Source organism: Sitophilus oryzae, unplaced genomic scaffold (assembly GCF_002938485.1).
Source record: "Sitophilus oryzae breed Bouriz unplaced genomic scaffold, Soryzae_2.0 scaffold_802_pilon_pilon, whole genome shotgun sequence".
Taxonomy (NCBI): domain Eukaryota; kingdom Metazoa; phylum Arthropoda; class Insecta; order Coleoptera; family Curculionidae; genus Sitophilus; species Sitophilus oryzae.
The window spans coordinates 329,902-348,797 of NW_022147420.1; the positions used below are offsets into that span (position 1 = coordinate 329,902).

The 18,896-nt window shown below is 32.2% G+C and overlaps 3 protein-coding genes across 10 annotated transcripts in view; 2 read left to right on the plus strand and 1 right to left on the minus strand.

The window, feature by feature from the left end:
- Positions 1-11,139, plus strand: part of LOC115888604 (collagen alpha-2(IX) chain-like) — a 61,565-nt gene extending 50,426 nt beyond the window's left edge. The window contains exons 18-23 of the mRNA XM_030908364.1: positions 1,608-1,760; positions 10,234-10,288; positions 10,351-10,461; positions 10,516-10,683; positions 10,747-10,815; positions 10,910-11,139. Coding sequence (XP_030764224.1) covers positions 1,608-1,760; positions 10,234-10,288; positions 10,351-10,461; positions 10,516-10,683; positions 10,747-10,815; positions 10,910-11,049 — 696 coding nt within the window. The 3' untranslated portion in view covers positions 11,050-11,139. The remainder of the gene's footprint in view (positions 1-1,607; positions 1,761-10,233; positions 10,289-10,350; positions 10,462-10,515; positions 10,684-10,746; positions 10,816-10,909) is intronic.
- On the minus strand, positions 7,785-10,048 carry LOC115888605 (G2/mitotic-specific cyclin-B2). Of its 2 annotated transcripts, XM_030908365.1 has the most exons (4): positions 9,821-10,048; positions 9,391-9,653; positions 8,698-9,123; positions 7,785-8,640 (listed from the first exon to the last, which is right to left on the minus strand). In XM_030908365.1, the coding sequence occupies exons 2-4, from the start codon at positions 9,643-9,645 to the stop codon at positions 8,032-8,034; spliced, it is 1,290 nt and encodes a 429-aa protein (XP_030764225.1). In that variant the 5' UTR covers positions 9,646-9,653; positions 9,821-10,048; the 3' UTR covers positions 7,785-8,031. The 2 variants fall into 2 exon arrangements, with proteins under 2 accessions (XP_030764225.1, XP_030764227.1); XM_030908367.1 differs by lacking the exon at positions 9,821-10,048 and having other exon boundaries at positions 9,391-9,799.
- A 106-nt stretch (positions 11,140-11,245) lies between the features above and the next one.
- LOC115888606 (dystrobrevin beta-like) overlaps positions 11,246-18,896 on the plus strand; it is a 32,133-nt gene continuing 24,482 nt past the window's right edge. For 2 of the 7 annotated variants that reach the window (XM_030908368.1, XM_030908373.1), the window contains exons 1-13: positions 11,248-11,445; positions 11,632-11,778; positions 11,904-12,120; positions 12,179-12,264; positions 12,320-12,471; positions 12,527-12,635; positions 12,691-12,857; positions 12,913-13,037; positions 14,583-14,684; positions 14,737-14,818; positions 14,930-14,980; positions 16,337-16,452; positions 16,504-16,675. In XM_030908368.1, coding sequence (XP_030764228.1) covers positions 11,634-11,778; positions 11,904-12,120; positions 12,179-12,264; positions 12,320-12,471; positions 12,527-12,635; positions 12,691-12,857; positions 12,913-13,037; positions 14,583-14,684; positions 14,737-14,818; positions 14,930-14,980; positions 16,337-16,452; positions 16,504-16,675 — 1,524 coding nt within the window. In that variant the 5' untranslated portion in view covers positions 11,248-11,445; positions 11,632-11,633. Of the gene's footprint in view, positions 11,446-11,631; positions 11,779-11,903; positions 12,121-12,178; positions 12,265-12,319; positions 12,472-12,526; positions 12,636-12,690; positions 12,858-12,912; positions 13,038-14,582; positions 14,685-14,736; positions 14,819-14,929; positions 14,981-16,336; positions 16,453-16,503; positions 16,676-18,896 lie in introns of all 7 variants that reach the window. The other 5 variants (XM_030908369.1, XM_030908370.1, XM_030908374.1 and 2 more) reach the window with 5 other exon arrangements.

Below are 18,896 nucleotides of genomic sequence, written 5' to 3' on the forward strand. Positions count from 1 at the left end.
AATCAAAAACTAATTGCACATTTTCATAGCCACTTTATTAGGGCTATCTGAGAGTATTTTTAGATTTTTAAATTAGCTGATAATTTGTGAGATACAAAGTTCAATTTATTTTTTTTTAAATACGGACCTGCATTTTTTATTTGAAGTTTTGAAAGAACTCCGTCTCCTGAGTACAATGATATGCCACACTTGATACTTTTTTTTGTTTAGGGTGCTTTAACAATAACAAAACTATTTTATTATTTTTTTAAATAATTTCAAGTCCGACACTGGTTTTTTAAATTTAATCTGATTATATTCATCGCAACAATATTGATCAGCGCTGATTAACATTGAATAAGGAAAATCCAGCCAATTGAAAGATTCAAACAAATAATATATCCAGGTCAACAATTTAGAGATATTATTTTTAACTTTTTTATTGTGAATTTGAAATCTCAGTGTACGATCTAATAATATGCATAATATTAATCGTAGTTATTATAAATAAATCAACTTATACAAACTAGTTTCTAATGCTCTACATGTTCGAAAGTGTTACCCTCTTTAATGCACATGTTTTGTTCAATCTTATTTATCTCTTTGAACATAACTTGAACTGAAATGTAATAACATAACTGAAATGTAATAAATGTATTGATTTCACTTTTACAAATGACGCCATGTAATGCCCCCTTATTAGTTAGTGCATTTGATTTTCCATATTCAATGTTTTAACCCCACGTCACTGTTAAGTTTGAAAGCTTATTAATATTGTAATGATGAATAGATAAAATATTTAAAAAAAAACAGTGCCGGACTTGAAATTAGTTTAAATATAAATTATGTTCAAATATCCGAAACAAAAAAAAAATATTAAGTGTGATATATCATTGTATTCAGGAGACCGAGTTATTTCAAAACCTGAAATAAAAAAATGCAGGTCCGTATTTAAAAAAATTAAGTTAGGCTCTGTATCTCACAAATTATCAGCTAATTTGAAAATCTAAAAATACTATCAGATAACCCTAATAAAGTGGCTATGAGAATGTGCAATTAGTTTTTTAATTTTTTAAAAAGTAACGCCAGGAAAAAATAAAATTGATTTTCAAAAAAAATCCGTTTTTTTCCAAAAAACTCAGCAATCCTTGAAATTTTTAAAACTTTCTTGATGGCATCTTGGTGAAAATCCCAAAGCGCAACTTTGCCCCAATTTAACCATGTCGTATCTATTACGGTTACCGAGATACCAATGCCCGTACCTCAAATTTGTGCAGCCGGTATAAATATGTAGTCGAATATCACAGAATTATTTTCAACAACCTGTAGCATCTTTACATTAGTTTTCTTCGTTTCTATAATAGGTACTCTCTTACCTCCTACGAATTTTTAATAGTTCTCCATCAGAAACAATGAATCCGAAAGACACTGTTTAAGAGGTTGTAGGATTTTATACTAGAATGTTTGACATCGCCGCCGCCGTCTTGATGGGGCGGTTCTATGGTCGCATCATTTAGAAATTTAGAGACATTATTTTATTGCATTAAAAGAAGTTCTTATCGGCTAAACCACAAGTTTTAATTGTTGATTCAACCCCTCTTTCATGAGAAATTTTACACTTGCCTTAGCCCGGCGAAAGAGGAGCACCAGGACGACCTGGGCCACCTGGTCCACCAGGAGGTTACGATACTAGGGTATTCGGTTATACAGCACCAGCCGGGCTCCCTGGGGTCAAAGGGGAACCGGGTAAACCAGGAAAAGAAGGCGCACCAGGAATACCGGTAAGTTTGTTAATATAACGCATATGTCACCTGTCTACATTTAAAATATACTAGCTTTTTCTCGCGAGTTCGTTCGCGTTAGGATGCGTTTATGTTGAAGCTGCGATAAACGATAAAAGCAGTGATAAAAGCGACGACAAGAGCTGTGCAAAATTCACTTCTATAATGTGCCGTTTATAGTGAAACTGTGATAGTAACGACGATCTCTACTTTGCAAGTAGACGTTGAGACCAAATCCATCGATTGAAAATATATTTGTTTAAAATGGGTGATTCCGAAGAGGAATTGTTTTTAGCTTCAAATGCTGTTAAATATTATATTGTTAAAACTGCAGATAAAAAACGCAAATTTTGTGCACACTCTATAAATACCAGAAGATATAAGTTTTGAGAATTTCACAATTTCAATATGTTATGATGGTTTTATTTGTTTTGTCCCACAAGGCAGATCTAATAAATATTTCACTTATTAAATAATCCGTATTCATGTCGATCACCCTTGATATAAAAGCAAAGAAAATAGCCACAAGCCAAAACAATTAGCGCTGCTCTTATCGTTGCTGAACTGCAAAGCGTGTCTCGTCAACGCATTGCTCCAATATAAACACCTACATATAAATTAATAAATTATTCCTTGCTTCGCTACTATCGCTGCTCTTATCGTTTATCACCGCTCTAACATAAACGCACCGTTACACCTCGAATTGTTCATGCATTGATTTAAATGATTGTTTATCACTTTATGGATAGAGCTAGTAGGTGAGCCTTACACACAATAATTGCACTATTTAAACAATATATTTGTAACAGTTTCAGAGCTACTCTTATTTCATATGAAAGTTTGCAATTGTCGATTTTCTGGATATTATACAGGATGAGTCTTGAAGTGCAAATATTTTCAGGGCTGGTAGATCTCGATAAAACAAACATATTTTCTCCACAGCTTTCTCTTTACAGTTTTTCAAATATCTCCAAAATAAATCTGAGTTATTTTACTAAGATTTAAAAAATATATATTTTTTTGCTTAAATTTTGAGAACCACTGGATCTTTTCTCGGTTTTGTTTCTGTTAAATGTAATCTACTACCTATCTTGCCATATTATCAAGAAATTATGGTTTTTACTAGATTAAAAAAAATCAGTATAAAATTTAAAAAAAATCCAAATTTTCAATTTTTTTGCAAAAAAAATCATAGTCATGTTTCTGGGGTCGAAATATACTACCGCTAAAAATATTTAAGACTCACCCAGTATATCCTTTAAAAAAATCGATTTTTTTTTTATTTCTGACCTATTACACATTTTTTACTTAAAACTTATAAAAGCCGTCATACCAATAATTTCAAGAGCATTTTTGTTCTTTTTAAATGTTATATTATGTATTTAAAAAATCCTAAAATTTAAAAACCGTTTTTTATTTTTTCATCCCCTCTACAGGGGTGGATGGGGAAGTGGAAACCGGCCCGGGAAAATCAGACAACCGGCCCAAATCCACGAAAACTGAAATGACGATAACGAAGAAACATATTTTTTTATTTATTAATACAAGGTGTCCCAGAAATGTCCCAAAAAAACCCAGAAACACGCATATGAGGTTTTGTTCGCAAAAAAAACTTTTGAAAATTCGGAATTTTTTGAAAAATGTTTTGGATTTTTTTTTAGTTTATAGTTAAAAACATAATTTCTTGATAATATGGCAACATAGGTTTTACAAGAAAGAAAATCCAGAAAAAATCCAGTGCATGGTTCTCAAAATTTGAGCAAAAAATTATTTTTTTGGAAATTTTCAAAGTAAAATAACTGCGTTATTTTGGATTTATTTGAAAAACAATGAAGAGAAAATATGTTTCTTTTATCGAGATCTACCACTCCTTAAAATACTTGCACTTATTTCTGGGACAACCTGTATATAAGTAAGGGTGTTTTTCGCTAGTACAAAAAAGCTCGATCTTTTGCCGATTTTTCTAAAAAATTAAATTGTCTTGATCAAAATTTTGATCAAGACCAATATTGGGTTCTAAAAGTGGAGATCGAGTTTAGGTATATATTTATATATGTATATAATAATTATAATTATTCAAAATGGGAAGCGAATTTTAAACTGCTTCAGGAACTCGGAGACTTCAGGACTACGTGAACATAAGAGCTAATGGTACGTATACATTGGCGCGCTGCGCCGCGAAAGCGCGGCGCGCGCGAACCGATTCGCCTCTATTGGTAATTATTTATTCAAAATGGGAAGCGAATTTTAAACTGCTTCAGGAACTCGGAGACTTCAGGACTACGAGAACATAAGATCTAATGGTACGTATATTATTGGCGCGCTGCGCCGCGAACGCGCGGCACGCACGCACCGATTCGCCTCTATTGGTACGTGTTTTCAAGTTGCGCAAACTGCTAGCGGCGAACCATCTCCAGTCGGTTTTTCGAGAAGTGTCTAGTCCTAGCAGTCAACTTTTAAGCTTGACCAATCAGGTTGGTTAGCGTGGTTATTTGAAGTGTGTTAATTCATTAGTGTTTGTCAAAAACTCTAACGTGATTGATCGGGCCTAATAGTTGCCTGCTAGGGCTAGACACAAGTGTTTTTCGACGCTCCGCTTTCTATGTTCGTTGTTCAATTGGGACGGCCGGTGAAGACACCGCGCGCATTTCGCGCGCCTTTATCAGTGACTATGTGTATTTTCTTTGAATAAATTCCCTTTTTTGTGTTTTTCTTTGAATATTGTTTATTAATGGAGTGTTTAAAGAGTCGCACTACTCATCTATGGGACAATCCACAGATATGGGACAATTTCAAGCCAGAGCAAAATAAAAAAAGAAACAAATAATAATTCTTAAATTCACTCGTATGATAGATCTGACCCTTAATGACCTGGTGTGCTATTCAGCAGCGATCAATTAATAATATTTTTGAAAAATTTTGACATAAAAAATTGGTCTGCCTCGGTGTTGACAACTTATCTACGGAGTTGACAACTGCTTGTGGTATTACTAGTAAACTAAATTTTATGTATATTTTATTTAAAGTAGAGTTTTATCATGAAATTTTAGTAGTTAGAATGCCTAAAATGAAATCAAATAAACGAGCAGTAAAGTAATAGTCAACACCGAGGTTGACTTCAGAGTTGACGTGCCTTCTGAGAAGTTTACCCGTAACCTATATTGCCATTAAAAATAATTCTATTTTGTGTCATGGTTTGAAAGAACAAAAACATTAAAGAAAAATATTTATTTCTATTGCATTTTAAAACTAAACAAAACATCGAAAAAAAAACAAAGAAATAATTTTTATTTAACTTACTTGCTAGGTAATATTTTGGTAATATGTAAAAATTGAAAACATCTAATAAACTTTATGGAACAACATTAAAGAGAATAAAGACGTGTATAAGTGGAAACCCAACCATGCAAGATAGACTCTAATCTAAAACTATAAATTAAATAGTCAGACATTTTCTCTGTTTCACAGACTATATAGGAACTTATAAATGAGTAACTGATGAATTTATTTAGAATAAATTTACAATTTAGAAAACATCTTTAGATAAATATTTGTACTTATTCAAAACAAGCTTTTCAAAAATATGATGACCCCTTTTATCAATAATAGGAGCATCCAATTTTTCTTCAAAATCACTTTTTTCAACAATTGCAATATCATCTACGTTGGGGAAGACAAAATATTTATTTTTAGCCATTCGTAAAAATTTTATTTCAAACGTATCGAAGCTTATAATGGCTATAACAAAACCAATATAATGTCTTAAACTTTTTTTACCACTGAATTTCACTATCAAATAATCATTTATATTAACATCAAAAACAGTCTCCTTTAAATAATGTGAAAGAGGTAGATTTTCTTAATAACATTTGCAATGGTCCTATACGCTTTTGCCCTGTCTTTTCTAATCTTCTTTCTTCCTAACAAGCTATTTTTAAAATTTAGTAGGCGCAAAAGCTTAATTTAAAATCAATTTCATCAACTCCGAGAACACCAGTCAACTCCGAGGCACATCTGAGACTCGGAGTTGAGTGCCTCGGAGTTGATATTTCAATCATTTTCGAATTATAAATGTTATATTATAACGATATATCTAATACAAATCTAGGTGATTATTTACTTGTTATACATATATATATATATAGAGACAATAAACTTTAAATAATTTTAAAAATTATGCTTTTAATATGAGACTCGGTGTTGATAATCATTAAACATACGCCTACCTTTTTAACCTCAGAACATTACACAAAAAATTTTGGCACTAAGAAACGTGCTCTTCCACCAGCAACTCTATATCAACTGACTGAATTGCTTCTTTTTTATAGGTGTAAAGAAGTGGGGTTCGCGCCGTTTGATGTTTTTAATGGTTTTTTTGAAGTGCCTCGGTGTTGACCACAAAGCTCGGTCACAGCTTACAGAATAACTAAAATTTCTATATGTATAGTAACTTGTTTTAAAATATTCTGAGAGTGTAAATAAAGAAAAAGTATTTATTTCTTATTACCCTTATTGACAATTATGTACAACTTAAAATTTGAGCATAATATATAATTATTGTCGTAAATACGTGGCTGGTGACAGCTTCGGAGTTGAGATTTTTGGCAAACAGTGCTAAAAAAATGGGCAATATCTTTTCTTTTCGTTTTAACAAATATGGGCCCAAATAAAACTTCCTATTATCTGTTCTAAACAATACCAAATAGTTAGGATTTCAATATCGTTTTTGAATTACAGTCCAGTTCACCGAATTGTCCCATTTCTATGGACTGCCCCCTATGGATCGCGTGTGTTAAAACCTGTGGTTAAAACAATAAAAGTAACGCGCGGACAACGCTCGGCGTGCGCGCTGCGCGGTCGCGGCGCAGCGCACCAATGTATACGTACCATAAGACGACAACGCATGTTTCTGATTCATTGTCAATTTAGCTGACTATAAGTACCGTTTTGGTACCGTATATGATCGAAAAAAAACGGTGTCCAGTTGGCTGGGAAATGAGTACCAATGACATTTGCCATATAAATTTACATATAAAATGACAGCGATCTTCATTTCATAGCCATCGCTGACGCCATTATTCGATCATATTGTATATGAAATGTGCTATGTGAACTCAAAGCGCGTTTTCTATGTTTAGTATATTGTTGTTATTTTCGAGAATTTTTAGTTTTGATAGATAAATTCATCTAAATAATAGTCGTAATCTTAAGCTGACCAATCCCGAACATCCCTCAACTAGTAGCTTTCTCAGCAATTTTTAGCTTCATTTATTTTGTACTCTATATAAAATCCAGTAACTAATATCTGTCTGTTTTACTTTCTGCCTTTACATGATTGTAATGGGAATAATTAATATTTTCAGAAGTTGATAGTATCTGCACTAAACAGTTTTATTTCTGCATAACTCAAATTATACAAATATTAGTTATTAATTATACAATTAACTATACATTACAGAATTAGGAAAATATCATATATTTTCCTAATTTTGTTATGTATGGTAGGTGTTTAAAAAGCGTAATAAATACAATAAAGATACAAAAATAAATATCTTTCAAAACACATATCTGATAAGCAACCACGAGGTTTGGTTTGGCCAGTCACGAGGTTTTATAAAAGCTGGCGCTCCTGTAAGTATGTATATGTATAAAAGAATAACTGGGTACACTTTGACCGTGTCAACCAGTGTCAATCCGAGTTAAAGCCAGGTTCACACGGTAAACTTTTGTATTATTTTTCGATGATACAGCCTGTTGGCTTTGGTAGTTTTTGGGTACTATAAACAATAAAATTAAATTAAGATTTAAACTCCTTTATTAAAATTAGTAAACAAACAAGGAATTTGCTGAACAAAATCTAAAAATGAGTATTGACGACAGAAAAATGCTACGCAAGGTAAAACAAGAATTCCTAAGAGCTTTATAAACAGATGCCATTTAATGTCTATTAGCACTATTAGTCAAGTTTTATTTAAAATATCCTTAGTATATAAAAATAAGAAAATAAACTACAGTGGAACATAATATATACAGGGTTTATTAAAATAAATAAATAAGACATACTCGTTAATTTGTTTAACAGCTTTTCTCATCATTTACGCTAGAGAAAAATATGTCAATTTTATTTTGCATTACCCAGTAAAGTGTAGCTAGAATCATACATTATGATATAAATAATATTTTAATAATCCAATTCGAATCTGTACAATATCATTAATGTATAGCCTAATGTATAAAACTAAAAAATATATCTATACATTATCAGTCAAAATTATTTAAAAACTGGCCCTAAAGTCATCTTTCGAATGAGAGGTCCATTTAGCCTAAAATTAAGACTAATCTTCTCGAATTTTGATTTAGAATACTTCTGTTTCACTGTGTCAAACTTGGAGGTCTGAGCTTTAACAATAATTCGAGCAAATTCATATGCCACACTTTTAAAATCAGAATAATGGTAGGTTGTATAATGGACCAAAGTTGGCGTCCACACCTTAGAAGCATCCATAACTTCGTTCGTGATAGCCATTGCTAAACAACATGCTGCTGCAGCTTGAATTGATGGTTTTACATGTGCAACACTATAATCCAATAATGCCAATTCCAATATGTATTTAGAAAGATTGTACTGATCACTTTTGACTTGGGCAATCTTACTGTAACGCCTTAGAAAGTAAATGGGTAAAGGCCAACTCATTCTAAAATCTAATCTTCTAACCATATCCACTTCCATCTGAAGCAGTTGTTTTCTGTTGAAAGCATTGTCAGCAATATAAACAAAATCGCTTACTTCTGGCAACTGAAGCTCTTCAATTTTGCAAGCCAGAAATAAAGCAGTACTGCCAACCAGTTGAAATATACTGCGATTCACAGCTTTATTTACCTGAAAAAAAAACTTAATGATAAAAATCAAAAATAAATATGAAAAACAAATGTTTACCTGCAGATATCTATCAATGAGTGTCACAGACAAATATAGTGTATCTAACTCCAAGCTCAAATTTAAATGAATTTCGACAAGCCAGTTAACCAAGGTAGCTCTCATTCTTGAAGTTACTTTAGCATCTTCTAAAAATTTTTCCTTGATTGGAAATTGATCTTCAAGGCTTCTTAAGTATGCCAAAATATCTTGGGTGTATTGTGTTACCATTAACGGATCATCTTTGGTTTTCTCATCAGGGTCATAAATGGTTGCGTTTTTAACATTCTGACTTTGCTTAGTCTTAATAACTTCGGGTGCTTTAGTCTGAACTTGCACTATTGATGATTTTTTCAGAATTATACTCTCCTGTCTAACTGGCTTGGTTTGGAGAACTTTCTTTTTATTTGCATCAACATTTTCCTTAGTAGATTTTAATGTAGTATCCTGTATAACATAACATACACTTCTGTTATTTCAAAATTAACCACTCTTATCATCGTTTAATAATGAAAATTATCTAAATATAAAATTGGATCTTCAAATCAACACAAACCTTTGATCAGGAGATAATTTTCATTATTAAACGGCTACTAAGGATGACCTAGTATTTAAAAAAAATGCTCCTCAGGTTTCCTAGGAATCAGTAGGTCATCCTGATATGCTTAATATTACAATCATCAAATGTCATATAAATGAATTTAAAATTCTTACCTTATTACTAGTTGCTGCAACTTTAATCTTGGTCAAATCAAAATTATTTTTGGCTGGAGGTTGAACTGGTGGTCCCATAAAGGTCTTTTCTGTTTTTTTGCCATTTCTTGTGTCTGTTAATGTGTTTCCAACATCCCCGAGTGCTCCCCTTCTTGTAGGTTGTGTTATGTTTACATGGGCTGCTTTTGCTTTGATTCTTGCATTTTCCTGATTGGAATCTATAAGGGATACTGTTTGAGGCAGCCGAGAATTCATACTTATCTCTGAAAATAAATTCTACTATAATATACACGGTAAAATTATCGTTTATAATCGGTAAAATGATTATTAATCTTAAAAACCAGGGCTTTGGCATTAAAATAACAAATATAATCTAAAAACCAATGAACAAATTATACATAAATTGATGATAAAAATCCTTTGAACTCACCTCAAAAAATCTTGTAAAAGTTAATTTTTTTCACGTCAAATAATGGCAAAAACGCTATAAACAAAATGTTAAAAACGTTAAAAAATGAGATGGCCGTTACTTTATTCGAATGATATAGGTATCCTTTTCATATCCTTTTAACATATATAGCGTTTGTACATAATAAACAGAGAGAGAAAACTGAAATTTCAACAGCCAACGACCATCTGTTTTGACATAGTTTTGACATTAGACATGCGTATTTAAAAAAAAAAGATAAGCGCTGGCTGTCATCCATATGGAGGGAAATTTAAAATGTGGCATACACTGCTACACATAATAATAAAGATGAACATGCAGCTATAATTTTAATTATTCTTAAATTAATTCTAAATACAAATGGTAATATTACAAAGTTTTTTTTTACTTTACAGGGCACCACGGTATCTGAAGAGCACATTAAAAATATATGTGCTGCTGTTATAAGGGGTAAATAAATTATATTATAAAGGTCTGCAAATATAATTTTATTTTTTTGTGGCATTTTTCAGAACAACTTACTGAATTATCTGCTAGCCTTATAGGCCCACCGGGTCGCCCTGGGCCACCGGGACCTTCTACTCAAGGAAAACCTGGATATCCGGGACCACAAGGACCTCCAGGTTATTATTTAAATACTATTGATTGAAAAGATTTATACCTCTTCTATAATATAGGTAAACCTGGATTTAATGGATCACCTGGAGACAGAGGTTTCCCAGGATTACCAGGTGCCGCAGGACCACCAGGTTCTGTAGGTGCCCGAGGTGAAAAAGGTGAGAGAGGAGATAGAGGTCCAGAAGGAATTGGAATACCTGGACCAACAGGGCCACGAGGTCCAGAAGGTAGAATATTTAAAAACTTTGTTTAGGGTTAATATTCTTATATATTATACTGTAATTTAATAGGTGCACCCGGAAGTCCAGGAGAAGGATTACCAGGACGAGCAGGAGAAAGAGGAGAACCAGGGCATCCAGGTCAGTTATTTGATTTTTTTGTTATTATCATCGAAATTAACTTAAGACAGTTCTTCGCAATTTCATATATTATATTATATGGTTTCATTTACAGGTTATGCAGGTCCTCCAGGATTACCTGGTCCTCAAGGTACTCCAGGATATTGTGAATTTTGTAACAACTATGCCCAAAATTACCAACAAATGTATGCAGCTTACCTTTTAGCAAGAAACGCGGGAAATGAAAAGGGATAATAAAGCATATAGGAGAACGTAAAATTTTATTTTGAATGCATTTAAAAATTATTAACATACAAAGATTATATGTATTTTTTCTAATAAATATGTTCCTTCCATCCATAAATAAAATTGATTTGTCCCCAGCACTTTTGTCGAATAGTGTAGCACTGGAGCACACGATACACGATCGATTCCTTTTGGTATATAGGGTTGCCTAAACCTGTTATATCCATTTTTCAGATGAAATGTTTTGGGAAAGAAAATTATCCTGAATTCCTGACATTTCTTTGACAATTTCAGTATAAAGAAAATGGCGAAGGGTAATTTTCTTCCCATTTAAAAGTAAATTAGACGAAGTTTAATGTTTAGTGATCGTTCTGACCTAATTTTACTCAAATAACATAGCCTTTGGTAAGTTAAATCTTCTTTAATTTATTAGAATGTAATTACTGGCTAGATAAATGAGGTATGATTAAATTTGATATGGAAAATGTTTGAAATTCTTATTGAACCTTGGGAAATTGATTATTTTAAATGTTATGATTATTGTAATTATAGTAAGTTTGCTTTATTTAACTAAGTATTTTGATGTTGCAGAGATGCAGGGTCAAGAAGGCATTCCTGGGTCTTCGGATCATAGACTAGCACTCATTCATGAAATGAGTGCCCACAATTTTGACCTGATTAGGTTTGCCTCATATAGGACAGCCACTAAACTTAGATTTATCCAGAAAAAAGTTAGCTGTAAGTAAATTGACCTATAGTATTTTCTGTTACAATTTTTATTAAAGGTCAATTGTTTGAACTATTGACCAATATTTAATTAATTTTATCATCTACAGTAAGTATTCCTACCAACATTTTTTTAGTGCATGCTGTTGATATATGGAATGTAATTGAAGCATTTAGAGAACAAGGGTTACATGCCTTGGAACCTTCTTCTGAACTGAGTGTGGCAAGACTAGAGACACTTCTTTGCTCTCTATATCATAGTTTAAATAAAAGGGCACCGCCAACACAGCAAGCTCATGTTGACGTATGTTCCAGTCTCTTACTTAATTGGCTTTTAGCTGCTTACGCTACTGTGTAAGTATTTTTCTGTGATATCAATTATAGCAGTTTTAAAAGTGATGTTAAATTTTAGTGATAACGTAGGAAAAATAAGAGTATTTTCTATTAAAATTGCTTTAGCCACATTATGTGCTGGGAAATTAATGGATAAATTAAGATGTAAGTTTTTACAGAGTTTCTCTTTTAGAAAGTTTCTAATGGCAGTATTTTTTAGATGTATTTTCTCAAATATCTGATACCAATGGTTTATTAATTCAGTGGAGATTTAATGAATATTTACAAGAAGTTTTGGCTCTTCCTGCTGCGGTTTATGAATCTCCTACTTTCAGTTACACCGATACTCTAGCTGCTTCCATATTTAATCCTGTAAGTCAAATAATTTTATATTTGGAACTGAATAGAAGACTTCTTTATGTTGTAGAATATTAAAGTTACTGTTAATGATTTTCTTGATACTATGATGTCAGATCCTGGCCCTCCATGTTTGGTGTGGCTTCCCCTTGTCCATAGAATTGCCAGTGTTGAAAATGGTACAACACAAAACACATCATTTGAGAAGTTGTATTAATTCATATTTGTTTCTAGTTATTCATCCAGTACAATGTGATGCCTGTCAAAGGGAGAATTTTTCTGGTTTCAGATACCGTTGTCAAAAATGCCCCCATTATACTCTGTGCCAGGATTGTTTTTGGAGAGGCAGAGTTTCCCCACCCCACAATCTAGACCACCAAGTGAAAGAATATGCTACTTTTGTAAGTTAATATAATGTTAGATATGTTAGAGCTTCATTTTTAATTTACTTTTCAGTCACCAACTAAAACTATTGGACAGTCTTTAAGGAAATCATTTAGATGTGTTCCAGATAAGCAGCGTAATAATCTTCCAAGATTTCCAGAGCAGCCAGAGAAAACTTTAAATTTGTCCCATATAGTGTATGTACTCCTATTATTATATCAATTCTAGTAGTTGTATGTCAAGTAGAAGTATCAGAAATAATATACAGGGTGGTCCGAACTGTATTCCAGAAACTTGCCAGCATATTCTGGAGATGAAAATAAGTAAAAAAGTTCATATAAATGTATGTCTTAAAATGACTTTTGGAGATAAAGAGTGTAGAAGTTACATTTTTATTTTGATTTTTTCCAAATAATTTCTGAAGTAACGTCAATATTTGGATGAAAATTGGTGTCTAGGAATTTTTTGACATGAGATTTTATTTTGATGTCAATATGACTCCTCGTAGAGGGCGCCACACCTACATATATTTTAACTGGTTTGAAGAGTAATAACTTTTTTTCTTAATAACGTTTATGACGTTTTTTACTTACAAAAAGTATCTTGGTAAAAATCGTAATGAGTAATGGTTTTCGAGATATTTGGAATCGAAATTATCAGTACCTGTCATCATTGACATAAATTAAACATGTTGACTAAATAGTTACTAGACTTTAATCATAAATTTGAAATGTTTTTGTGCCAAAAGTTCAACAGAAACATGATTTTTTCAAAGAAAAATTTATTATTAATGTTACGTTTTCGTCGGTTCTGTGTGGATTATTAATTTAAAGAAATAAACGTTTTCCAAATTTATCATTTCAGTCAAATACCTATCCATTTAACATGCTCATTTTTTGTCAATAATGACATAATATATCGACTATTTCCATTCTAAATATCTTGAGAACGATTGCTAGTACAGATTTTTACTAAGAGAGACTACATTTTTTACATAAAAAATAACGTAAATGTATATTTTTTCACTCAGTAGTTTTATATAGGTATGGACGAAATGTTATTACCCTTCAAAACAGTTAAAACACATGTAGGTGGCGCCCCCTACAGATAGGAATCATATTTGCTGTCCTCCTTTCACGCAGTTGAGCAGCTCTGAACTGTTCAAGAACGCGATACTCTCACTCCATTCAATTGAGTCATAAAGTTCCAGAACTGTTCCGCGCCATATGGAGGCACCAGGCTATCGCGCACAGCTCCTTTCAGAACCGTTCTCGAGTAGCCCCAGGACGTAAATCCCAGAACTCGAAGTTCGCGAATGGAGGACAGCGATTGTTATAAAAATTAAATTTCTCATGTCAAAAAGCTCCCAGACACCAATTTTCATCCAAATGTTGACATTTTCAAAAATTATTTGGAAAAAGTCGAAATAAAAATGAAACTTCTACACCCTGTATCTCCAAAACTAAGCATTTTTCCATTATACATTTTATATTTATTTTTTTAGGACATACATTTATATGAACTTTTTTACTTATTTGTATCTGCAGAATATGCTGCCGAAGTTTCTGGAATACAGTTCGGACCACCCCATATAAATAAAAATTAAAGATTCAAATTATTGATTAATATCACTGAATTCATTTTTATGAGTTATGACCTCTTGTCTTAGCATGGTATTGTATTACCTCAAATGTTAGAAAAATTGTTGTTAGGTTAGATATTTACTTTAATGCAATTTTTAGTCCTCCCTCTCCAATTCCATCTCATAATGGATTTCCAGATGGTCAGTATACCGGTGGATTTGATGGAATGGGTAGCTTAGATAGCAGATCCACAGCTAGAAGGTAGCAAATATCTAAATATATGTAATATATTAATTAAAAAGTATATTTGTAGTCTGGACAGTGCCAGAGATGATGAACATCGACTAATAGCTAGGTATGCCGCAAAATTAGCTCAGGAAGCCAGGGGTGGAATGGTAAGTTATTATTTTAGGAGACGTTTGCATGATTTTTAATATTATTTTTTATATTATTACATGTCCTCATTTTTCCTTATATATGTGCTTTTTGTGCTGATGTTGTTCTAGCCTCGAGACGCTACCTATAGAAAAAATTCTTTATCACCAGATATCATAGGGGTAAGTATAAAATTGCTATTTTTTATTTTGGCATAAATCATTACACATGTTTTGCTTAAAGTTCTTCATATTTTAATATGCTTAATCGTCAACTTAGAGAAATAAGAAATAAATAATGATAGATAATGCTCCTTAATTTCATGATTTTCAATTGTCAGTTAAACCAGAGACATTTATTTTTACAATTTATTTTAAAATTTTCATTGTTATTTGGTTAGTAACATTCTTAATAGTAATCAGAATACTAGATAAAGTAAGAATAAGTGAAATGAATACCAAGTTTTGTGCTTTTTACTGTACGTTGTTTATTCTGTTATAATCTAATATTTACTAGAGATTTAAAATTTGTTTACAATTTAAATTCAAATATTTTTATTTATGAAAATATAATATGATACTTTAATATAAAAAATCTTTTGATAAGCTACTAGATCTTAATTTTTACTGCATTTTATTCAGAGTGAACGTTAGTCAAACCATCTAGAAAGATTTTTATCTAATATTTTTGAATTCAAATATTATATTTTGTTTATTTTGAGAGAGCCATGAATTTAGTTTGTTCTGCTGACGAAAAGTTCATGTAATTTGTTTTAACATTAATATTATGATCCCGTTTAAACTGTTCATGTAAGTCATCTTTAAACCTACTGACAAACTCACACACAAGACATTTTTTTCTAATACTTTATACAGGGATATTGGTATTATTTAAACCATGCATCACCTAAAAAGTTATATGATTATCCCTCAATCAAGGATATTAAGATCAAATATTCCATTCTTAAAGAAGACAAGGAAAGACACAGTCAAAGTCTATACACCATCATTACTAATATCCTGGATGACAGCGCTTACACTTGACTCTGCCGCACTTCTTTGATAATTTGGTCAATTACCTTGTGCCACTTGTGCATTGTGATTTTAAATACCATGCTAAACTCTTCACTATGCACTAAAAATTACAAAATTCGCAGGTAAATGCATATACTTTAGTTTTTAAAGGTGCTATTTCCTCTATCCAATTCAAAATTTATTTTCAATTGCTATTAGAAATACTGGTATTCATTTCACTTATTTATTGACTAAATAAGTTATATGGTGAATGTGATCGATGTTCATTTCTAAGATCTTATGGTATATGTCTTGTATATGTAAACCGTTAATAAAATAAGGCAACATTGTTGGGTATGGGAGTTGACTAGAGGGACGTAGAAGCTAGTTGCTCCTTCAGTTATACTGCTTATTTTTCTTAGCTTGTGAAAGATGGCTAATTCACACTATTTTTATATTGTTTTATATCCTTTTAAATTTTAATATATCTAAATAGACTCGATAAGTTTGTGATTTGTCTTTTAGGGAAGAGTTCCATCTGAAGCTTGCCTAGGCATGGACTCGACCAGAGCTCAGAGGGAACTTATCAATCAACTCGAATCGAAAAACAGAGAAATTATGAGAGAAATAGCCAGGTTAAGGTAATGTTTTTAATTGACTGGTTATTTTAATTTAACAAAGACATTGTTTAGAAGACAACAGGAACTAGAATCGAGCGGCCACAGTGCTGACAACCCGGTATTGATGAGCGAGTTGCGAGCACTGCGCATGCGTAAAGATGAGCTGGAAACGCATTTGATAACGTTGCAGGATTCTCGTCGCCAGCTTATGATTCAGCTTGAAGGACTCATGAAAATGTTAAAGGTAAAGATTTATTGGTCATAATAACGATTTTTTTAATTTTTTTTGTATTTAATTAAATTATCACACTGTTTTCGTATTGATAAAATAAACACGGAAGTGGCGTTACAAGATAACCTTTTTGATATTTTTTTGTATTAAAAAAATATACTAATATCGTTGATTGAAAGAATTGGGAAGATGCGCAACCATAGACAAGAGATATACTAATAGACCGGCAACTCCCATTACACGCCCGGTGCAATGAACAGCGCTTCTGGTTATTGTAGTGAAACTATAGGGGAAGAGAGGGGAAAGGGAATAGGGAATTTTAAATTTTAATTATTTATTATTTTAGTTAAGATCAATTGTTAAAGAAATTTTGACTATATTTAAAAATATACCCGAAATATCCTTTAACAATTGAACTAAACTGTTTAAATATGGAAGTTAATAACACATACTAATTGAAAAAAAATTATTGTCATATTAAATATCAACATTATACAAAAATAAGCTTAGTAATTAAAAAAAAAATATTCATATAAATGCCTATAAATAGAATCATAAATACTCTTAAAATCTATATTATAAAAGTAACAGTACATAAAAACATTAAATTAATGATTTGGTTAGGTTAGGTTAAAAAATTATGTAAATACAAACCTAAATGTTACAAATCTAAATTAGATCGTGAGACAAACGAATAATCAAACAAAATTGTCGGGCTACAAAGAGTATAAACAGAAAAAAACTCTTGCAAAAAAAAACAAATTAATAATTTTGATCCTTCATCTGTCAAATTTTTTTAAAAATTTTTGATATGTCATGAATTTTTTTCTGGCATATTTTTTAATAGGATCTGCTGTAGTTAAACTGCTACAGCCCCGAATACAACAAGAACACCATAATAAATCAGTTTAAACAATAACAAAAGTACCTACACAAACATTTTCGAAAACACGGCGAACCTTTCAGTGACAAACAAACACATACCATGAAGGTTGACGCACAACTGAACTGACTCGACCGTTCAAATTTAAACGATTGGCCGCCTTGCCGCTACGTCAGCGACAACAGCGCAGCCCTGGCGATCGTAGTTGAAAATATTTTCAGTGAACTGTCATATACATAAGAGATAACCGGCCATGTGCGCAACCTAGTGGGCTAATTCGTAAAAAGGCTGATTTGATTTTCCCTTACATCTCAAGTGCTGTATGATGGAGACACCAATCCTTCTGCGGCCAACACATAAAACACTTATTTTCTCTAATTTGGCTAGCGAATGCCTATCGAAGACCACTCACTCTGTCGATTGAAAGCAGAACTACGGTACAGTATTCTTTATTTGCTGCGCTGTAAACGACTATCAGCGCGCAGCGGCGCAAAGCTAAACTAAATCTTGGACAGGTTGACGGTAACGCCAGCTACATTTCCGACAGGTTTTGTGCCACGAAATCACCCATAAGATTGCGCATCTTCTTATTTCTTTAATCAACGCTAATAGATAAAAAAATGCTCTGGTTTATGTATAACTAATTATTTAGCATGAGTTTGTTCTGGGAGTTCTCACTGATGGATCGCTACGGGACTTGCATCGCGAGTCTTTCAAAAATTTAAATTTCTAATTAAGTGGAAAAAAACGGTAAACTAATAAGAATTATTAATCTAATAAGTTGCCGTTCTTGCGATTGTCCCACTTAATAGAATTTCAAATTTTTGAAAGACCCGCGATGCAATTCTCGTAGCCATCTATCAGTGATCTCCCAGAACTACCTCACGCTGAATAACTAGTTAATATACATGTAAACAAGGCTAATACCAAAAAAACCAAAGCAATTGAAACTAAGTCGTGTAACTCCGTGTCGACTGGATAATCAGTGTATACAGGGTGCTACAAATTCGAGGTACGAGCATTACCAAAAAAACCAAAGCAATTGAAACTAAGTCGTGTAACTCCGTGTCGACTGGATAATCAGTGTATACAGGGTGCTACAAATTCGAGGTACGAGCATTGGTATCTCGGAAACCGTAAGAGATAAGAAGATGGTTAAATTGGGACAAAGCTGCGCTTTGAGATGTTCACCAAGATGCCATCAAAAAAGTTTTAAAAATTTCAAGGATTGCTGAGTTTTTTGGAAAAAACGGACTTTTTTGAAAATCAATTTTATTTTTTCCTGGCGTTACTTTTTAGAAAATCGAAAAACTAATTACACATTCTCATGGCTACTTTATTAGGGCTATC